Source organism: Stegostoma tigrinum, chromosome 2 (genome assembly GCF_030684315.1).
Source record: "Stegostoma tigrinum isolate sSteTig4 chromosome 2, sSteTig4.hap1, whole genome shotgun sequence".
Taxonomy (NCBI): domain Eukaryota; kingdom Metazoa; phylum Chordata; class Chondrichthyes; order Orectolobiformes; family Stegostomatidae; genus Stegostoma; species Stegostoma tigrinum.
The window spans coordinates 104077529-104100929 of NC_081355.1; the positions used below are offsets into that span (position 1 = coordinate 104077529).

The window sequence follows — 23401 nt, forward strand, 5'->3', positions numbered from 1 at the left end:
AGGAAATGGCAATAAATGTTGGCTTAGTCGGTGGTGCCCCCATTGCATGAATGATATTAAACAGGCTGCAGAGTCCCCACATGAAAAATGATATGCTGTCCTTCCAGCTAATGCTGAGCTTTGCTGGGGCATTGTAGACAGTCTGAGACAGAGGTGTTAGCCTGGGAACACAATGGCGTGTTGAAGCAGGAGGCAACTGGGAGCTCAGGATCATGTTTGCAGAACAGAACATAGGTGTTCTGCGTATCAGCCACCCAATCTGCCTTTCATTTTGTCAGTGTAGAGCAGACCATATTGTAAGTAGTAACTACAATAGACTAGATCAAGTGAAATGCAGGTAAATTGTTGCTTCACTGGAAGGTGACTCTGGAGCCTTGGATAGTGAGGAGGGAGGAAGTAAATGAGCAGGTGTTGTACCTTCTGCAATTGCAAGGGAAGGTGCTGTGGTGGCAGGGGGAGGTGCTGGGAGTGAAGGAGTAGATCAGGGTGTTTTGAACAGAGCAGTGCCTGATGAATGCTGATAAGAGAGGGGAGAGGAATATGTGTCTGGTGGTGACATCCTGCTGGAGGTGGCAGAAAATATCCTTTGTATGTGGATGTTGGTGGGAGGTAAGTGAGGCCCATGGGAACCTATTGCTGTTCTGGCAGGGAGGAGAACAGGCAAAGGCCAAAGGAGACCAGTTGGACACCACCAACAGCTCCATCAATTACAGCAGTGCGGAATTCTTGGTTAACTAAGGAGGTTGACATTTCAGAAGCCCTCTTGGAAAAGCAGGAATAATCAGAACAGATATGGCAGAGATATAGAAACTGGGAAGCAGGGTGAGCAGATGTAAAGTTAAGGTGACTATTGAAATCTGGTGTTGAACCAAACAAGGAGATAAGAAAAACTGAATGAAAACTGAGCCAAGGAGCCTGGTTTCATGACATAGTAACATGGAAAATAGGCGCAGACTATTCGGCCCTTCAAGCCTGCTCTGTCATTCAACAAGACCATGGCTGATCATACATCTTAATACCCTGCTCCTGCTTTCTCTCTATACTTTTGATGCCTTTAGCCCTAAAAACTATATCTAATGCCTTCTTGAAAATATTCAATGTTTCAGCAGTAACCTCTTTCTGTGGCAGAGAATTCCACAGGCTCACCACTATCTGGATGAAGAAAGTTCTCATCTGTTCTAAATGCCTTAGCTCGTATCGTTAGACTGTGACCCCTGGTTCTGGACTCCCTGTCATTCAGAACATTCTTCCAGTGTTCACCCTGTTTAGTCCAGTTAGAATTTTATTGGTTTATATGCTATGATCTTTCATCTTCTGAGCTCAAGTGAATATAGTCCTAACTGATCAAATCTATCTTTAAGGACAAGGGGATTCTACAGGACTTGGTACAAAAATACAAACACTAATACTGTGACAAAATAGGGTGTAGGGATTTGAGACAAATGGAACCCAGCTGACCAATATTACTTTTAATTGCCTCTTGAAATAACAAGAGCACAGCCTCATGAATTTATTACAATGACTGAATCATCTCAAAACAGTGGGTTACTCAGGATGTCCCCAAGCTAGCCACAGTTAAAGCAGAGGTGCATCAGTTTGGTAGACTTGGGTTTGGCTTCATATATTTCCCAATTTAACCACCTCCAGCCCAAACCAGTCCTTGAAATGGTGTGGCCAACAAAACCAATAGCTATCAAGTTTCTTAATAAATATTTTTTAAAAGTGGTATATCTATAATACAGAATGCTTTGAAATCAAATATTTACTAAACAAATCAATTTCTTCCCGCAAATGTAAGAATTTGAGTCCTGCACTTATGACGTACAGCACTATGTTACATACCTTAAACAGACTTTGAGCATGGCATTAAGATGACACAGCTGAACTGTAATCTGTCAGAGCTCATTCCTGAACATTTTGATTGTTTAGTCTGTATCTATTTTAACAAGCCCATCAGTCTGCTTATCAAAACTCTGTGGAGACTAGACTCTATATCAGAAGCAACAACAGCTATACACTCACCATATTACATCACACTTTATTACACCTGCTTCAAAATCTGAATCTCAATTTGAATCTTCTGGTAACCTGCCAATGTAACATTATTAATCAGGAATTTCAAACACTAGTCCACAACAATTTCAGCTGCCTAATGAAGTCCTATAAATCACAGCTGCAACCCATAATTTTTTCTAAAAATGATTTTACTTTTAACAAAAAAGATGTTTTGCCATCATGCCAATACTACAAATAACTTCAGCACTGCAATTTTTGTTCAAACTAAAATCAGCAATTATGGATACTGTTCTGTTACTCTGCCTTGCTGTTCCAAAAGTGAAACATAAAAACATGCTTTTCATTGAAACAATTGCCATTAATCATAGCAAGAGCTACTAGTCAGGCCAAGTCCACCACCATGCGTGGTAATACATCAAAGTGTCTTTTGTCAAGTATGCTAAACAAACCTAAACAGACTGCTTTCATCTACCTGATATGGCTTGTACAAGATTTTATAAATGTTAAAGAAGTGCTTTGTAAGTAAAATGTATTTCTTAATTAATAGGCAACAAATGGAAGTCCCAGTTTTTTAAAACAAAGGTTCTATTCCATTTTATTGGCAGGATTCTTATGTAGGTTATTTACATGTGCTTCATTTGTGATTATTCAATGTCATATCACTCTTTACAGCTGAAGGTTTCAAATGAGAAAGTGGATACTTCGACATAGCTGTAAAGTATTAACAGGCTTAATTAAAGCCATTCTGATGCTTTGATTTTGGCTCATGACAAAAATATATTGCAAGCTGACATTTTGCATATAGATTTATTTTTGCTAAGCTGTAAACATTAACTGCAAATTTGGGCTGCTTTGCTGCCCAGATCCTAAATGGAACTTTTATGTGCACGCATTGTGCTGGGTTGGAGGATAGCGATGTAGTTTTTGTTGGCCAATATTAAGTGATTATTGGAGCTCTGACAAAAGAGAGCAAGAGCTAAGGAAAACACACACACAAAAAAATACTCTTCATGGCGTCAAATCAGGATATTTGTGCAGACTCTCCAACATCTGCTGCTTAATACCAGCTGCGGTGGCTGATTAGAATTACCACAAATTTGTTTTTATAAAAATGCCTGGGCAATGCCACTATATTAATGGTTTATTGAGTAAATTATGAAAACCTTGAACCAGCTGATGCATTTTATTGCAGATAAGGTTTTCTGTGAATAATCAGTGTAATTCTCACAACTGACGGAACCGGAAAAAGAAACAATTTTACCAATTATTTTGTTTGAACTAACCTAGAACTTCTGGCCAATTCTTATGTTATCGTAGATTTTTAAATCAATCTACTAATTTAAAATTTATTACAATGCTGTAGTGACCCGAAAATAAACAGACAATTTTATTTAAGATATTTTCTGTGTAAGATTAGGAAAGTGATTATGGAATCTACAATAGGGTAGATTTTCATCTTCACCTGCTGGTGAAGCTCCTTTTGTACAGCCCGGCTGATTTTCATTCCATTACCTCAAATAGAACATCTCTAAAGCCTGGAAAATTTAAACACTGAATATGGAACAAATGCTCTCAGTCTACATAAGTTCAATAGATCATTTAGGAATATTAAACAGTGCAAAGTAGATTGACTATAAATATTACAAAGGTTCACTGAAGTACAGACTTAAATAATTACTTTAAATAAAGTCGGACTGCACGAAGCTTATTGTATTTGCATAAGAAATAAAGCCAAATGTACTTTTTCTTATAAATAGCTATTAATACACGAATCACACTGAAAAGACAAACACACCATTAAAATTTAGGATCTTTGGATCGAAGAGTTAATACAGTCCAAGTGGCTATTTGGCCCATCAATTTTAAGCTTGGAAAAAAAACACCCTCGCAGAAACTGCAGCCTACATTTAGTCTCCTTCACAAACAAAATCCTTGAAAATTTATTTACAGGAGTAAGCAATTTTGCCAGTGTGTCTGCAGGGCTGAAGAACAGCTTTCCAGCTCTTGGTCTATAGCCTCGTAGGATACAGCACTTCAGATGTGCAACCAGATACTTCAGAAAACACAAGTTAGGGTTTTCACCGCTATTATCTTTTAAGGCAGTGAGTTCCATACTCCCAAGACACACTGCGTGAAGAATTTCCCCCCAACTCCCTTCCATCCTTCTGAGTTAGTTTCCTGAAATTAAAGCCATGCATTAGGGTCTAGGCTCGAAACATCAGCTTTTACGCTCCTGCTTGGCCTGCTGTGTTCATCCAGCTCCACACTTTGTTATCTCAGATTCTCCAGCATCTGCAGTTCCCATTGTCTCTCGTGTTTATTCACCATTTTTTGCTAAGGGAAATAGGGTTTCTGTATCCATTCTACCAACGTCTTCATCATTTTATATACCTCAATTAAGTCTGTTGTTATCCCCTCTGCTCTAAAGGTGACAGCCCCAGCTTATCCAATCCTTCCTGAAAGTTCAAGCTTTCCTGTTCTGGTAATAAAGAACAAAGAGCAAAGAATAATACAGCATAGGAACATGTCCTTCAGTCCACCAAGACTGTGCCGACAAATGGAGCCTTTCTGAGCGAAAAAGCCTTTTACCTCTACGTTGTTCATATCTCTTATGGTCTTGACAATTCATATATCTGTTAAGATGCCTTTTAAATGTTCCTAATGTATGCATATTAAAGCAAATCTCCTCTGCACTCTGTGATATCACGTCTTGAGCTTGCACTAGAACAGTACATGGCACTCTAACAGTGACTTAACGAGTGTTTACGGAGTTTTTAGTTCAGCTAATATCAGGAAGAATCTGGTAAAAACTGTTAGCTGTCTTATCTGCCTGCCCTGCTATTTTCAGGGATATTTGATTGTGCACTCCAAGGTCTCCGTTCAACTGCACTTATTTGAATCAGCTGACAAAATAGATTGTCATGAAGACTATGTTCCTTTAACTTTTTTTCTATTCACGTGTGAGATATAGGTATTGCAGCTGGCCAGCATTTCTTGCCCATCCCTAGTTGTTCTTGAGAAGGTGGTGGTGAGTTGCATTTTTGATCCGCTACAGTCTACCAGCTGTAGATCGACCAACAATGTCGTTAGGGAAGGAATTCCAGGATTCTGACCTAGTGACAGTGAAGGAACGATGATATATTTCCAAGTCAGGATGGCAAGTGGCTTGGGGGGAGGGCGGGAATAATTTGGAGGTGGAGTGTTTCCATATATCTGCTTCCCTTGTCCTTCTAGAAAGAAGTGGTCGTAGGTTTGGAAGGTGCTGTCTGAGGATCTTGAGTGAATTTCTGCAGAGTATCTGGTGGATAGCACACACTGCCTTTACTGAGCATCGGAGGTGGAGGGAGTGGATGCTTGGGTAATATAGTGCCAATCAAGCAGGCTGCTTTGTCCTGGATGGTGTCAAGCTTCTTGAGTGTTCTTGGGGTTGCATCACACTCTTGACTTGTGCCTTGTAGATGGTGACAGGCTTTCAGGAGTCAGTAGGTGAGTTACTCGCTGTAGCATTCCTGGTCTCTGACCTGTTTTTGTAGTCACTGTGGTTATATAGTGAGTGCAGTTGAGTTTCTGGTCAATGATAACCCCAGGATGTTGACAGTGGGGAATTCAGCGATGATAACACCATTGAATGGCAAGGGGTGGTGGTCAGATTGTCTCTTATCAGTGATGGTCATAGACTGGCATTTGTGTGGCATGAATGTCACTTGCCACTTGTCAGGTCAAGCCTGGATACTGTCCACATCTTGTTGCCTTTGGACATGGACTGCTTCAGTATCTGAGGAGTCACAAATGGTGCTGAATGTTATGCAATCACCAGCGAACATCACCACTTCTAACCTTACGATGGAGGAAGCTCATTCATGAAGCAGCTGAAGATGGTTGAGCCGAGGACACGGTCTGAGGAACTCCTGCAAAGATCTCCTGAAGCTGAGATGATTGACCTCCAACAACCACAACCATCTTCCTATTTAATGATTCAGCAAATCATTTTCTGAAGAATGGTCCAGACCTGAAATGTCAACTTTCTTGCTCCTCTGACGCTGGTTAGCCTGCTGTGTTCATACAGCTCTACACCTTGTTATCTCAGATTCTCCAGCATCGGCAGTTCCTACCATCTCATCTTCCCATAGGTCAGACATGACTCTAACCACTGGAAAATTTGTCTTGCGATACCCACTTATTCCAGTTTTTCTAGGACTCCTTGCTACCACACTCTTGCAGCCTAGATGTCAAGGGGCTGTCATTCTCACCTCACCTTTGGCTGGGTTACGTTTGTCCTGCTGTGTGTACGGGATATGAGAGGTTAATTTTTCAACATTGTCAAGTCGATGCCTGTATTGTACTGTTGTCAATAGCTTGGCAAGATCTATTCTGGAGCACAAGTTTTCAGTTCTATTGCCGGAATGTTTCCAGGGCCCATAGCCTTTGCAGTATCTAGTGCCTCTAAAATGTTTCTTGAAATGAATCAAATTGGCTGAAGACTGGTATCTGTGATGGTGGGGACAACTGTAGGAGGCAGAGGTGGATCATCCAGTTGGCACTCCTGGCTGAAGATTGTTGTGAATGCTTCACATTTGCACTGATGTGCTGGGCTGTTCTATCATTAAGGGCGTATTTGTTGAGCATCCTATTCCAGTGAGTTGTTTAATTGTCCACCTCAACTCACGACTGGATGTGGCAGGACTGTGGAGCTTAGATCTGATTTATTGGCTGTGGGTTCACTGAGCTCTGTCTATCACTTGCTGCTTATGGTGTTTGGCAAGTAAGCAGACCTGCTTGGTAACTTCATCTTTAGGTATGTCTGGTGTGGCTCTGGGCATTCTCTCCTGCACGCTCCATTGAACCAGGGTTAATTCCCTGGCTGGACGGTAAAGGTCAAGTGGTTGATATGCCAGGCCATGAGATTGTAAATTGTACTACAGTACAATTCTGCTGCTGTTGATGGCTCATGGTGACTCATGGATACGTATTCTTGAGTTGGTAGGTCTGTTTGAACTTGTCTGATTTAGCATGGTGAAAGCGCCACACAGCATGAAGGGTATTCTCAATTTGAAAGCAGGTCTGTATCTCTACAAGGACCATGTGGTGGTCACTCTTAGCGATACTGTCATGGACAGGAGCAACTGCAGCAGACAGATGGTGAGGATAATGTTAACTATGTTCATCTCTCTTGTTGGTTCCTTCACCACTTCCCCAGACCCAGTCGAGGACTATGTCCTTTTGAACCTAACCAGCTCAATCAGGAGTGCTGCTGCTCATCCACTCCTGGTAGCGAACACTGACTTCCCCATGTGCCCTTGTCACCCTTGGTGCTTCCTCTAAGTATTGTTCAACATTAAGTAATGATTGATCAACTGAGGAAAGACAATATGTGGTCATCAGCAAGAGGTTTCCTTGCTCATGTTTAACATGAAGCCAAGAGACTTCATGGGGTCTGGAGTCAACGGTGAGGACTCCCAAGGCTTCTCCTCTCGACTGTATACCACTGTGCCATTACCGCTGCTGGGTCCATCCTGCTGGTGGGACAGAACACATGGATGGTAATGGTGTTGTCTGGGACGTTGTCTGTAAGGTATGATTCCATGAATATGATGATGTCAGGCGGTTGTTTGAATAATCTGAGCGACAGGTCTCATAATTTTGACACTAGCCCCAAGATGTTAGTGAGGAACACAGGGCTGTTTATACCATTGTCATTTCTGATGTCCAGGTCGATACCAGGTGGTCCATCAAGTTTCATTTCCTTGACTTCATAGCAATTGATACAACAGAATGGCCTGCCAGGCCATTTCAGATGGCAGTTCAGAGTCAACAACATCGCTGTGGGTCTGGAGTCACATGTAGAGCAAACCAGCTAAGGATAACAGATTTCCTTCCCTTTTGGGTTTTTCCAACACTTGACAATAGTTTTACAGTCTTCATTACACTCTGAATTCGAGATTATTTTCACACAACTCAAATTCCAGCACATGGCCTGACAGGAGTTGAACCCAGGTCCTCAGGACATGAGGTGAGCTCCTGCTTTAGTACTTGAGCAATAATATCCCTAGATCTTTTTAACATTTATTACACTCCATCAGCTACTGGATCAGTACTCCTCCAGCACAAAACAGCAGCTGCAGCACAGGCAGAAAATTACTCAGGGTGGGGGAACTTTAATGTCTATGACCAAGAGTGGTTCAGTAGCACCAATTCTCCATCAAACATGCATGGTCATGAAGGATGCATGCTCCAAACTGATCATGCAGCAGACAGGAATGGAACCAGTAAGATGGAAAAGCCTATGAGACCTCATCCTTACCATCTACCAGTGATGCAAACATCTAATCATGACAGTGCAGCTAAGAGTGTCCAATGTTCATATCTTCACACCAAAGACTTTGCCATTGTATTGTGTGTCACTATCACAGAACTAAATGGGACAGATACAGAACGCAGGCCTGCAGCTCAAAATTAGGCAAGTATGAGGTATGGTGGGGCATCAGCAGCAGAACTGTATGCAACAATTATCTGACAAGTTACAGCCTGGTATATTTGCCACTCCACCAGTAACATACCACTGGGGATCAACAATTCAATAAGGATTGCAGGGCAGTACGCTAGCAGCATTGGCAAACACATTTTAAATTAAGGATGCCAACCTGGTGAAGGAGCAACAAGCACTTCCTGCATACCAACAGAGTCAACAAAAATACAATAAACAGATGCAAGTGATTGCAAAATAGACAAATCATATCAACATTTTGTAGAGTTGCCAAATTTAGTCATGGATTGTATTTGGACAGGTACATGAAAAGGAAAAGTTTAGACAGTCATGGACCAAACACAGGCAAATGGAACTATTCAGTTTAGGAAATCCAGTCAGCATGGGCAACTTGGATTGAAGCATCTGTTTCTGTGCTACATGACTCGATACTCCATTCCTTTTACATTCAAGTGCCAAAATGCCATCTGCCCTCCTTATTACCTGCTGTACCTGCATACTAGCTTTGTGTAAATCATGCACAAAGACACTCAAATCCCTCTGAACCAAAGCACTCTAAAGTTTCTCACCATTTAGACAGGAACTTACATTCTTATCCTTCCAACTAAACTGGTTAAACACACACTTGACCACAATAAACTACATCTGCAAATTTTAGTTCATTAACCTAAACTTTCCAAATCAATTTGTAAATTTCTTATTTCTTCATTGCAATTTACTTTTGTACCAATTTTAGTGTTGTCTGTTAACTTGGCTGTCTTGCATCAAAGTTACTAATATAGATTGTATATAGTTGAGGCCGAAAAATTGAACCTTCAGCATCCTACCAGACAAAGCTTGCCAACCAGAGGGATTTCTATTGGTTAGCCAATCTTCTATCTTAGCTAATATATTATCATGAACTCCGGGCGATCTAACTTTGCTGATTAAACTTCTATGTGGCACTGTATCAAATGCCTGTGAGAAGTTGAAATGTACTCATCTATTATCCATTATACCAGTTACATGTTTAAAGAACTCTAGTAAATTAGTCAAGCATGATTTATCCTTCATAAAATTATGCCGACTGTTGACTTTCCAAACGTTCACTAACTACTTTCCCAATAACGGATTCCAACAAATTCCCAATGACAGATGTTTATCTAACTAACCTGTAGTTCTCTACTTTCTGCCTCCCTCCTTTTTAGAATAAGTGTCAGCATTTTTCCAGTATCCAGGGAATTTTGGAATATTATAACTAATTCATCCACTATCTCTGCTGTCGCTTTTTTTTAAGACCCTAAGATGTTGACTATCAGGCCCTGGCATCTTGTCTTTAATTGCAATTGTTTGTTCACTTTTTTTGCCTCCCTAAAAATGGTGATTGTTTTAAGTTCCTCCTTTGTTTGTAACCTTTGTATGACCTGTTACTATTGGGATGGTTTCTACGTCTACCACCATGAAAGCAATTCTATGGTTTTATTTACCTTTTCATAAGAGTATCCCAGAATTACACAGCTTCAGTTGTGGCTTAACATAAATCTGTTGCTAACTCTTCAGCTTTATATTCTCTGGCTCTATTATTAAAATTCCAAATTATATTGGCGTTCTTATGGCTTAAATCACCTGTATTTGCATTTTCAGGAAAGTATGCATTTGAATTCTTCAGTCTGCTTATTGACACCCTCCAGTGGCCATAACATAGTATACGACTTCATTTTTCTCCCCTTCACAAAGTGAATGCAACTGTTTGCTTTTTTTGTCTGAATCTTCCCAAACCTTTTAAGACCCCAGTTGTTGCAGACATACATACATACATACTTTGTTATTAGCTATCAAATATTATACCAAGTCCAAAACCAAGAAATAAAGTAGTTCCAATGGATATTTCTGCAATACATCAAGTCTGGCTGTCCTCCCGTCTGAACAACACCCACCAGCATTAATTGTTTCCTTTCTGTCCAATCAACTTGACATCTGTGTTGCTAAATTTTGTCTTACATCATTGCCTTGGAATTTTGTAATGTCTTCTGTGAAACATCTCATTGAAAATCTTCTGAAAATGTTTATACCTCACATTGAATGCACTTCCCTTTACGTGCAGACACATCCTTCTTCAAAAATGAATTACATTTATCAATGTGACTTGCCATTGGCACATCTACACTGGTTACTGTTGATTATGCCATAAATTTCATGGAATGAATACAAGATTCTCCTTCGTGAAGAAAACATAAACTACAGTAAATAAAATCTTCTGTGCTTTCAATATTTATTACAGAACAAATCCTTAAAATGTTAAATTGCTGGCATAGAAAATACAGTCCATATGTCATAACAAAAATAATGTATTTACATCTAAATATTTTTTATGCTAGGCATTTATTAAAAGTTCCTATGAATAGAAGACGACTTTTAAAATTTTAGGCATCTCGCAGGCAATTATAATATCTGATCCTAATCGGCTGAACAGAAATAAGTTAAAAATTATAGGCTGGGTTAGCTGCAACTGAAGTAACATTGTGGTTCAAGATACAGTTGGCCTACAGGACTGCCTACTGCATAATCGTTAATTGTTTGGTAAATGACTGTTTGCAATCCCAGTTTCCTGAAGATTTCAAATGATCTAAAGAAAGAAAAATATAAAAGAATAAAAGTGAAAGAATAAAGCATACAAAAGAAAAATAAGCAAATCTGAAAAAAAAATCATTAGGCACACTGATAAAATCTTACTTGTGAAAAACTGACCAGCATGGAGAGCAACCTTGTGTGAGAACAGGAGATATGGGAGATTAAAAACTGGAAAGAGAGGGAGGCCTAGCCCGAGAGAGATCAAAAAACGATGACAAAGATCCCCTTTTTCCTGCTTATAACCTGTCAGAACTAAGGTGCGATGTCACAGGAAAACAAATAGGTGACTGATAGGTAGTATTTTTGTGCCTCCTTTGATTGGTCAAGTTATTTAAACCAGGAGGTAATACTGCAGCTGAAGAGTGCAGTGTTAAAATTCACTTTTAATATATTCAACATTCAAATGAATTAACTAATTAGAACAGAGAGTGTTGGGCAAGTGATGCATCATGACAGTAGAATGTGGGAGTTAGTGGACAACCTGTGAGACCCACGGTGACCACATTTACAGCAGCGGTTTGCTGTTCGCTGTTCAAAGTACTTTGACTTAGAGTTCATGAGCTGAGGCCTGAGATATAGAAACTACAAATAATTAGGGAAGGGTAGAGGTACCTGAACACTGTACTCTTTGAGACAATCGTACACCTTAGATGAATTATATCAAATTTGGTTTGTGGTCAGGGACAACAGGATGCGACTGCGAGTGAGGTATCTGAAAGCATGCAGCAAAAACTGATGCGGTGATGGCATGAATAAAAATGAACAAATTTGACTTGACAGCTATTACAGAGACACAATTGGAGGATGACCAGACCGGCAACTCAATATTCAAGGTTAGTCAACGTTGTGGAAGAACAGTTTAAAAGGAAAGGGAGGGAGGGTAGCTTTGTTAATAAAAAAATGTATCAGTGTGGTGGTAAGCAGTATGATAGATCAATAGGGAGCAATACAATATATGCAATAGATTATGCTGTGGGGTCTGACTGGAAATAAAGAATATCAAGCGAAAGAAGTCATATGGAAGACATTTGTAGGCTCCCCCAAAATTACTTCACGGTGGGACAAAGTTTAAATCACCAACACAATGGTGGTCTCTAGAAGGGCACTACAATGATCATGGGTGACTTTAATCTGCATATTGACTTGTCAGATGAGGTGGGCAAGGTAATATGGAAGATGAATTAGAGAGGTCCATCAGAGGATATTATTAAGAGGAGCACATTGCAGAACTTACCCAGGAAAAGACTATTTTAGATTTAATAATGTTTAACCAGATAGGATTAGTAAATCTTACAATTGACGATCCTTAAGGGGGTTGCAATCAGTTTGAATGAGGGCAACCTGGGTCTCAAACCAACGACTTCTTCAACTTAAATAAGGACAGAAAGAGTTTGAGTTCTACAGTACAGAAATAGATCCTTCAGTCCAACTTGGCCATGTTAACCAGATATTCTAAACTATTCTAATCTGATTTGCTAGCTTTTGGCCCATATCCCTCTGAACTCTTACTACTCCTATCTTTAGTCTATTTCTTCAGCCAGCTTTAGACAAGGCAATTGTCAGTGAACAAACAGTGGCAGGCATTGAAGCAGATGTTTCATAATGTCAGAAAAAAATTAGTCTGGTCAAAAAGAATGATCTGATGAGATATATGAACCACCATGGTTAACAAAAGTGGTCAAATACTATTTCAAATAAAGTGGGTACTAGGCGAAAGGACTGGGATTGTTTTTAAGAAACTAGTAGAGGATGAGTAAAGGCAGATAAAATGGATAATGAAAGTATTTTGACAAGAAACAAAGAAAACAGTAAGAGCTTCTACAGTTGTATAAAATTTGCGCGTTCCTTTTAACGTTTCCTATTCATGTACTCGTCCAGGTGCCTTTTGAATGTTGTAATTGTACCAGCTTCCGTCACTTCCTCTCGCAACTCATTCCATAAATGCATCACCCTCTGCATGAAAAAGTTACCCCTTAGGTCCCTTTTAAATCACTCCCCTTTCACCTTAAACCTACGCCGTCTAGTTTTCTACTCCCCTACCCTAGGAAAAAAATCTTGGCTGTTCACCCTATCCGTGCCCCTTATCATTTTATAAATCTTGATAAGGTCAGCCCGCAGCTTCCGCTGCTCTAGGGAACATAGCCCCAAACCCCTATAGCCCAAACCCTCCTATAGCAGGAAAATCAGAACTGAATGCAGTATTCCAAAAGTGGCCTAACCAATGTCCTCTACAGCCGCAACAAGACATCTCAACTCCTATACTCAATGCACTGACCAATAAAAGCAAGTGCACCAAATACCTTCTTCACTACCCTTTCTACCCACGACTCCACTTTCAAGGTAATATACATCTGCACCCCTCAGTCTCTTCGCTCGGCAACACACCCCAGGACCTTACCATTAAAACGTAAAAGCGCAGCTCTTATTTGTGTTATTAAAATGCAACACCTCACATTTATCTAAATTAAACTCTCACTCCTTGGCCCATTAGCCCATCTAATCAAGGTCCCGTTATACTCTGAGGTCACATTCTTCACTGTCCACGACACCAACAATTTGGCAGCCACCTGCAAAATTACTAACCACACCTCCTACATTCACATCCCAATCATTTACATAAATGTCAGAGACAGTGGACGAGGCACCGATACTTAATGCACATCACTGGTCACTGGCCTCCAGTCCGAAAAGCAACCCTCCACCACGAAGGATAAATTAAACTGCATTTCTTTCAATGCAAGAGGCTGACAGGTAAGGCAGATGAACTCAGGTCATGAGAGATAATGGGAACTGCAGATGCTGGAGAATCCGAGATAACAAAGTGTGGAGCTGGATGATTCACAGCAGGCCAAGCAGCATCTTAGAAGCACAAAGGCTGACGTTTCGGGCCTAGACCCTTCATCAGAAAAGGAGGATGTGGAGAGGGTTCTGAAATAAATAGGGAGAGGGGTGAGGCAGATCGAAGATGGATAGAGGAGAAGATAGGTGGAGAAGAGAGCATAGGTGGGGAGGTAGGGAGGGGATAGGTCAGTACGGGGAGGACAGACAGGTCAGGGGGCAGGATGAGGTTAGTAGGTAGGAAATGGAGGTGTGGCTTGAGGTGGGGATTGGTGAGAGGAAGAACAGGTTAGGGAGGCGGGGACGAGCTGTGCTGGTTTTGGGATGCAGTGGGGGAGGGGAGAGTTTGAAGCTGGTGTAATCCACATTGATACCATTGGGCTGCAGGGTTCCCAAGCGGAATATGAGTTGCTGTTCCTGCAACCTTTGGGTGCTATCATTATGGCACTGCAGGAGACCCAGGATGGATATGTCATCTAAGGAATGGGAGGGGGGAGTTAAAATGGTTCGCGACTGGGAGGTGCAGTTGTTTATTGCAAATCGAGCATAGGTGTTCTGCAAAGCGGTCCCCAAGCCTCTGCTTGGTTTCCCCAATGTAGAAAAAGCCACACCGGGTACAGTGGATGCAGTATACCACACTGACAGATGTGCAGGTGCAGGTGCAAGAGGTGCAGGAACAGCAACTCATATTCCGCTTGGGAACCCTGCAGCCCAATGGTATCAAATTGGATTTCACAAGCTTCAAAATCTCCCCCTCCCCCCACTGCATCCCAAAACAAGCCCAGCTTGTTCCTGCCTCCCTAACTTGTTCTTCCTCTCACCTATCCCCTCCGACCACCTCAAGCCGCATCATCACTTCCTACCGACTAACCTCATCCCGCTCCCTTGACCTGTCCTTCCTCCTTGGACTGACCTATTCCCTCCCTACCTCCCCACCCATACTCTCCTCTCCTCCTATCTTCTCCTCTATCCATCTTCGATCCGCCTCCTCTTCTCTATTTATTTCAGAACCCTCTTCCCATCCCCCTTTTCTGATGAAGGGTCTAGGCACGAAACGTCAGCTATTGTGCTCCTAAGATGCTGCTTGGCCTGCTGTGTTCATCCAGCTCCACACTTTGTTATCCTGAACTCAGGGCATGGTTGGGAGCATGGGACTGGGATATCATAGCTTTTACACAAAATGTGGCTCAGGGATGGACAGGACTGGCAGCTTAATATTCCAGAGTATAGATGGTATAGGGAGGTTAGAAATGGAGGCAAGACAGGAGGCGGAGTTTTATTTGATAAGGGATAACATTACAGCTGTACTTAGGATATTCTTGGGATTACGTCCAGTAAAGTTATGTGAGTGGAACTGAGAAATAAGAAAGGGATGACCACGTTATTATGATTGTACTACAGGATGTCCTGATAGTGAGAAACTGAGAAGCAAATTTGTAAGGAGATCTCGGTTATCAGTAAGGAAAACAGGGCTGTAGTGGTGGGGCATTTTAACTTTCTATACATAGACTTGGTCTACCATAACAAATGACTGCCATGACTCTTTGCAAAACTCAAACATGGTTACAGGTAGGTAGCTCATCTTCTACTTTACAAAACACTTAATCTGAATTGATTTGAATACATTGAAACAACTCATTTACAACACAATTGCAAAGTATCCCAAGGTGCTTCACAACAGCATTATCTAATAAATGTTGACATATTCTAAACAACACAATATTGATTTCCCATGTTATCCCTTTGTATTATTGCTTTTACATACATGAAATAAAGTTAATCAACACAAGGCTGTGATTAGGATAGATGCTTGATGACAGGTGAAGACTTGATGGGCTGAAGAGTCTTTTTCAGTGGAATAGGAATCGAGAACCCTTTTTTGTCTGCATTTTTTGCAAAATAGTAATTTTCCTAGCAAATGTTCTGACCATATTTTTCTTCACTATCATTTGATTTATCTGAAGAATAACTAGCACAGACCTTGAGCTTTTAATGCATTTTTCCTATAATTGACTCCGAGTTAACAGTGATTAGCAATCTAACATTTTAACTTTCCAAGATAATATGTGAGCTTTGCTCAGCACCACGAAAGAGAGGTCAGAATTTCTCTGCGTGCAGATTGATAAGCATAAATATAAATTCTGCTTGCTTTGAATCAATAATTGCATTATAACTCCAAATTATAATGGTCCATAAATTATGTTCAAGAAACAAGTCTACGCTAAAAAACACCTTTAACAAACACATTTTATACTTTCAAATGATAAGGATTAGTACATGAACTTTAATATTAATTGGAATTAATGCAAAATACAGTTTGCATTCTCAACTCATTCTTGTCGATTGCATAAACATTTTTGTTGGGAAATTCAATTAAAATTGTGAAAACTATGCAGTATCAAAATTAGACTGAATTATCATGACAAAAAGTATTTTTTTCACATTTTTGACCAAAGTAGCTCTGTTTGTAACACGCTCCCTTCCCCAACAATTCTTAGGAATAAACATTTTAAAGAAGGCTAAACACAAAAAAAGGGAGATAAAAGCAAACCCAGTAAGATTACAATTCTTAGTAAAACAGTGCCTCTCGAGGTTTCCTGTTTTTAATAAAATGCCTTGTGGTTGAAGGAAAGCTGAACCGCAAAATTGTTAAAGTACAGTTCATTAGTATTTGCTTGTTATTCTAAAATGTTAGACTTCAAAGTTTGAGAGTATATCAAGTTACACTCTACCACATTCTAATCTTTCAGCTGCTGTAGATTTTGACTACAGCATATTAAAATATTACAATTATATGTAGATCATTTTGCGTTTAAAGTACGAATTAGAGATACCCTTTCAGTCTTTGTGTTATATAACTGATTCAGAAAGGGAGATGTGACATTGCATATGGCATGAGCAAAGAATTTACTGATACATCCAAAGCTGTTCTTGTTAATGTAAGTAATTAACACCATATTAAGCTAGGTTAACTTAAAAATGAAACACTGGAATAATGTATTAAAATGGACATAAAAAAGAAAGAAGAAAAATTTTACAGTTTTATTTAACCTTCCCTGATCTCAGAATGACAAAATGCTTCACAGTCAATAAGTACTTTGGATGGGACGTCTCCATTGTAATGGAGGGAAACATGGCTAAAATGTTCCAAATAAGTTTGTCAACCTTACATGTAGCTAATGTCTGATCAACATGTTTGAGCTTTATTTTCACACTGCAATGTTAAACACAACAATTTTCAATAAGGCAACATGCATCAGTGGGACACAGCAATTCTGGCAGTGCAAAGCCAATTTTTTCAATACTCTACAAGACAGAGTATATTCCTCACAATTAATTTATTACTAGACTAGGAAAAGAAAAAGCAGGAAATATAAAAATACATATTTCAAGGGGGTTTGAGTATAAGAGTAGCAAAGATTTATTACACCTGTACAAGGAGCTGGTGACACTGCATCTGGAGTACTGAAAACAGTTTTGATTCCCATATTCATGGAAAGACATTGTTTCAATGGAGGCAGTTAAGAGAAGTTTCACTAGGATGATTCCTGGTATGGAATGATTATCTTATGAACAAAGGTTAAACAGGTTGGGATTGCACTTATTGGAGTTTTGAAGAATTTAGGATCCAAGGAGCTTGACAGAGTGAATGCTGAGAGGGTGTTTCTCCTCATGGGAGAGTCTAGGACCACAGTGCATAATTACAGGATAAAGGAGTGTTAATTTAACTCTGAAATGAGGTGGAGTTTCTTCTCTGAGGGTTGTGTGTCTTTGGAACTCTGTGCCACAGAGAGCTGTGAGGGAAGGGACCTTGTTTATAGTTAAAGCTGAAACAGAAAGATGTTTTTTTCTAATCTGGAAGTTAAGGTTACTGGGAAAATGCAGGGAAGTGGGGGATGAAGAATGTTGGTTCAGCTATGACTCTACAGAATGGTGGAGTAGACTCGAGCAGCTTGAGGCCTACTGTTCCTATTTCTAATGGTCTTACTGCATATTATATAATTTATGCATGTACGCATATGTACACATGTGTTTATGTGTGCATTTCTCTACTTGATGTGATTTCTAACTCATTTTCAGAAAATATGGACCATTAAGAGAAAAAAAAGCCGATTTTCAATTAACTAGTGGAAGCATCAGAATGGGAATCCTGAACATGTGAGGGAAATCTTGTTGGGACAGTTCCAAAATATTTTTCTGTCTCTATGTAGGAGTTGGATTGCAGGACCGGTTACCCACCTAGCCACAGTGGACAAGTAACTATGCTTTTAAGAGTTTATTGTAGGCACTTTCCTGACACCAATCAGATTTTTGATCAAAATGCCAGGGTATTTTTTACATTAGGAGGCTATTCATGAAACCAAGGCAACTTTCCTTGGCAGTGAGAAAAAGTATTAGTAGCGAGTTTTGAGAAGATTTGTAGCTCAGGTTGAGGTTCTGGATGTCAGTTTGCTCGCTGAGCTGGAAGGTTAGTTTTCAGACGTTCCGTCACCATTCTAGGTAACATCATCCTGTGGAAATGACATCACCAACCCAAGGAAACCTAACCAGATAAATAGAAAGCGGGACATAACACCAGCGCTTCGTTGGAGGCTCACTGATGATGTTACCTTGAATGGTGACGAAACGTCTGAAAACTAACCTTCCAGCTCAGCGAGCAAACTCACATCCAAAAGGTATTAGTGCTGGAGGCTCTCATCTTTTTGGAAACACCTGCTCCAAAATCAGCTGCAACTGCTCAAGTTCCTATTATTGTAAAGGACTGTCCCATGAATTCCAAAGGTCCGAAACCCTTCTGGAGTTCCTACTTGTCTGGTTTGAGATAAGCAATCTTGTGGGCCACTTCCTTCAAAATCATCTGTTGTGCTTTGATACTGGAAATTGTGGATTTTTAACCTGCATTTCAGTCTGACAGTGGATTTGGGTTAGCAGAATTATTTCACTGGAGGCAGTTCAGAGAAGGTTCACGAGGATGATCCCCATGATGTCTTATGAGCAAAGTTTCAATAGGTTGGCACGGAATTTGTTGGAGTTTAGAAGAATGCGAAGTGATCGCATTGCAACATACAGGATTTTTAAAAATTCTTAAAGTTTAACCTAAACGTTCTGCAAAAATCAGATGCTTATCACCCAACACCGACATTAGTATGTGTCTTCTTCAGAACTGGACTTGAAACATTAATTTTGTTTCTCTCTCCACAAGTGCTGCCAGACCTGCTGAGTTTCTCCAGCAGTTTTTTTTATTTCAGATTTCCAACAACTACAACATTTTACTTCCAAAACCATAACTCAATTTGGCTTAACAGTTCATTTACTTTCGTACACAAAATGCTAAATGTTTAACTTATTATGATTGCTGTTTTTGCAATAAATGAAACTGGTGTTGCAATATCTTGAAGCTGTAAAAACTATTGATACACTCATTATTCTGTATACTCATTCCTCAATCCACAGGGGCAGGGGCAGGGGCACGGACTCCCTGTTCTCTTATGTACCCAAAAGACCATGTGATTAGACTGGATGAGTCAATGAGACCAACCTCACAAGGAGAGAATCAGCAGATAATTGGGATGAAGTATGTACAAAAATGGGCATGCTCAGAAATATTTCTGAAACCTTCACTTTTTCAGAATTATGTAGTTTAAAGTCCAATTACTCGCTTACTTTTTCACACAACTGAATGTATGCAAATTCTTTCTGCTTTGGTAGTTATGGCATTAGGTTACATGGTTTAATTAGAATTTTAACATTACCCCTAAGTATGTTTCAGTAAGCTCGTTTGTTTCCTGCACAAAGCTTATGACATAACCTAGGATACGGTTATTTTATTAACCTATCCTTGGTTAATTTCTTATTATACGGATTTGACTTCATTAATTATACAATTCTTCGTGCAATTTGCATTTTTCTTAATAAAATGGAAGCGTACCAGTGCAGAAAAACACATAAAATTACATAGAATCACTTACATTCCATAAATCTGAGGCGCTATTTCCAGTCGGTTAAGATGCATATACAGCTCTGTGTCATATTTCTTTAACAACTGGTCTTGAATGCGATTTACTTTGGAAACTATAGCAAGTGATGGCCCCATGTCCTGAGGTCTTGCAAATGGTACAGCTGTAACCATCTCTTCTTTTCCCTAAAGAGAAAAAATGAGCATTCAAATAAAAAATATAAATGTGAAGGCTTTCTTCCATTTTATTAAAACAATCACAAAATATCCATTTTTTTTTTACTAGCCATCCAAATTGCAACTAAATCTCTTGAATCTTGCTAGATTTTAGGTCTTCTTCACGTAATCAGGCCAAACACAGTGTTCAAACACTGATGATTAATAACAATGAATGGTTATAATGCCCATGCATGAGCAAAATTCCTTTACAATCAAGATATACCTTCCCTAAGCATTTATTTTTATCCATTAAAGTATTTACATCCTATGCTTCTAGATGTGGTGTTAGGAGGCAGAGATGAGGTCCACCTCTGATAACTAAAACAAAAACACCCAGTGAAGCTTGCCTCACCTTGTAATCTGTTAAAGGAAATCTGAAAAGTGGTATAATCTGCCTGTCACCTCTCAATTTGTTATAAAGGAGAGGTGAAATAAAAATAAACTCCTGAAAGTCACTCTACAATCAACAAATAACTATTTTTTTATCTAACACTAATGGTTAGCAAATTAACAGAAATATTAACAAACTGAACAACTCCCCCTTACTCCTAACTAATTCTGATTAAATTCTAATAGTATGCAGTTCCAACAGATACAACCCCATTTTATAAAACAAATTAATAAAAGAAAAATTAAAATTTAATCTCTTGAAATTACAGCCAGGATGGTGTCTTCTGGAATAGTCCAGACCCTCTCTAATAATCCTCAGTCAGGAACGCTTTTCTCCGTTGAATTCTTGTGTCAGGAATATTAGCTAAGAGTACCACTGTATCTTTAGTTTAGATCATAGTTTCCTGAAAGCTTACAGAATTCTGTGAGTGCCCATGATTCTTTTTAATAGCTGAGAGCTGTTCTCCTGGCAAATAACAGTTGACTCTCACCCCAATTTTCAAACGTTGTCTTCGTTTATAGCCTTAATGACCTATTAATTTCTTATAATAGGATTGGTCCTAGGTTGTCAAAAGCATCAGATTTTAAATTTAGTTGGCTTTTAGTTGCTAAGTACTCGCTTTAAAGTTAATTGGCTGATTTTCAAACTGGTTAACAACAAAACAAAACACTGCCTGTGATATATATATAGTGAATTATTTCATCCAAGATGTTTGCGTATTTGCAGATATATTCTATTTTGTTGAATAAAATAAAACTAGCCTGACTCTAGGTTAAAACAGACAGATTCTAAACAAGACATCACACCTAGAATGCACTGTTTGACCTGAGATGTCACCTCTTGTATACACTGATAGCACCTTTAATTATCCAAGGGCAATGTCTTGAAAGAAATTCTGGGACTTTCTTGTTCATCAAAAGAAACCTGGGTCTCCTTTCTAACTGATTAAAGGTTCAACACAAGGCGCCAACAAGTCATTTTTAGGGTCATTACATTTGTGCGTATAAATTCTGTGTTGGTATATCTCTTCCTCCTCTTCCACCCTACACTCTGCGCAGGAGCTCAGCTTTGAAAGCTAGTGTTTTCAAATAAACCTGTTGGACTATTGCGATTTTTGACCTTGTCTACCCCAGTCCAACAACGGGACCTCCACACAGATAGAATACGGCACTTTTTGTTTCAGAATTATCTTGCCACAATAAACTGTATTCTCTCCATCTATTAAACTAGATATTCTGCATTGTTTGAAAGATCTTATGACAGTTATGACATTAAATGATCTGATGATATTAAATGGAGCAGTCTGCATTTTCCATGCCATGCAAAGGTTTCCTTCTGTCAATCAGCCATCTATCCCAATTGGTGTGAACATGATTCTTGAGTAACTTGTGGATCTATGGGCACAGCAGCCATATTGATGTGGTACAATGGGTACTGGTATTTTTGCAATGCCCAAGGGAATGATTCATTAGAAACTAGTATTTTGGGCATCACAGTCTTTGATAATCTCAGATCAATTGGTCTTCTGCAACAATACTGTACATTTTCACTCTATGAAGTAGCTATACAATCGTTATTGCTCTCAAGTATTTGCTAGACTGACTTGGCCTTGTTAAGGACATATGTAGGCATTACACTTCTGCTGGTGATGTCAGTTTTGTGGGGCAGCTGAAAGGAGTAGACAGCTAGAAAGGCACAGTACGTTTAAGGGGGAGTTTTGGATCTTTTGGCTTTGGCAGTTGAGAACATGGTCATCAATGGAGGAGCATTAAAATCTGGGATGAACAAGAAACAAAGTTACAGGAATGTAAACATTATGGATGATTCCAAGGTTACAGGACAGTGTGTAATTAAGATGGGATGGAGATTGGGGATGGGGGAGAGCTGGTGGCGGCGTGAGGGTACAAAAACATTTGAAAAGAAGTCTAATAATTTAAAATCAAAATTTAAAATGCTGGGTTTGGAGTCAACATAAGGCAGCAATTATAGGTACGGTGAAAGAATGATGTTTGGGTCATACATGCAGGAAAATCTTTGCTATTACTTTCTATTCGATTCCTGGCTTGTGTAGCCCTAGGATTAAATTTTAAATCACCTTCCCAGCAAGAGGTAGACCTGACTCCACGCTATGGAGTCAGGTCTACCTATGCAGATGAAGGTTGGTTTGATGGGAAGTAAAACTAGATATATTGCTCTTAAATTGGTCATGAAGACCATGTTTAATATTTCCCATTTGGCATTGTTTTGATTTAACATTGGCGAGTTATTGGGGCCCAAAATCTCTGAGCATTTTGAGATTAGTTTTAGTTTTATTTACTGTCCCAGAACAGGATAGGCGCCACTTTGGTACAACCTTTCTCATTCTAATCTGAGGCCACACGGCTGCCCAAGCTGGGCATCAGCGAGTCCCCAACCAACATGTCCCAGATTGCTCACTGGAATTGTAGTCCATCCTTGGCCATGTCATAGCTGCTGCCAGACAGGAGTCTTGAGAGGTCACGGTGCTTCTCTTCATCCTTCAGATGGCATGCACCCGACACATGGAGCAGCTCCTCCTAGCCAGCTATGAGAGTCTTTGCCTCCTTCCCCTACTATGGCCAACAGGCTACAGCCACTACTGATTTCACACATTTACACATGTCTGCTCATCTTGTGATGACACCATGACATATATATATAATGCCTGGGCAGTGATCATTTACAAGACCAAATCAATGCACTCACATTTCTCTGAACACAACTTATTATCAAACTCCTGTAAGCAGTGATTCAAATTTGAAAAAGTAGTTATTTAGCTGTAAATACAATAAGTTTTTGCACAATAAAGTGCCATGTGACCAAATCCCTAGGAATACATCCAACCAAAGCTGGCAACCACAATTGTATA

At 39.7% G+C, this 23401-nt stretch overlaps 1 protein-coding gene across 10 annotated transcripts in view; it reads right to left on the bottom strand.

The window, feature by feature from the left end:
• The window catches only part of tbc1d5 (TBC1 domain family, member 5), a 504442-nt gene that overhangs the window by 180633 nt on the left and 300408 nt on the right, over positions 1–23401 (bottom strand). For all 10 annotated transcript variants that reach the window (XM_048520185.2, XM_059638264.1, XM_059638253.1 and 7 more), the window contains one exon: positions 19918–20090. In XM_048520185.2, the coding sequence (XP_048376142.1) occupies positions 19918–20090 (173 nt within the window). The remainder of the gene's footprint in view (positions 1–19917; positions 20091–23401) is intronic.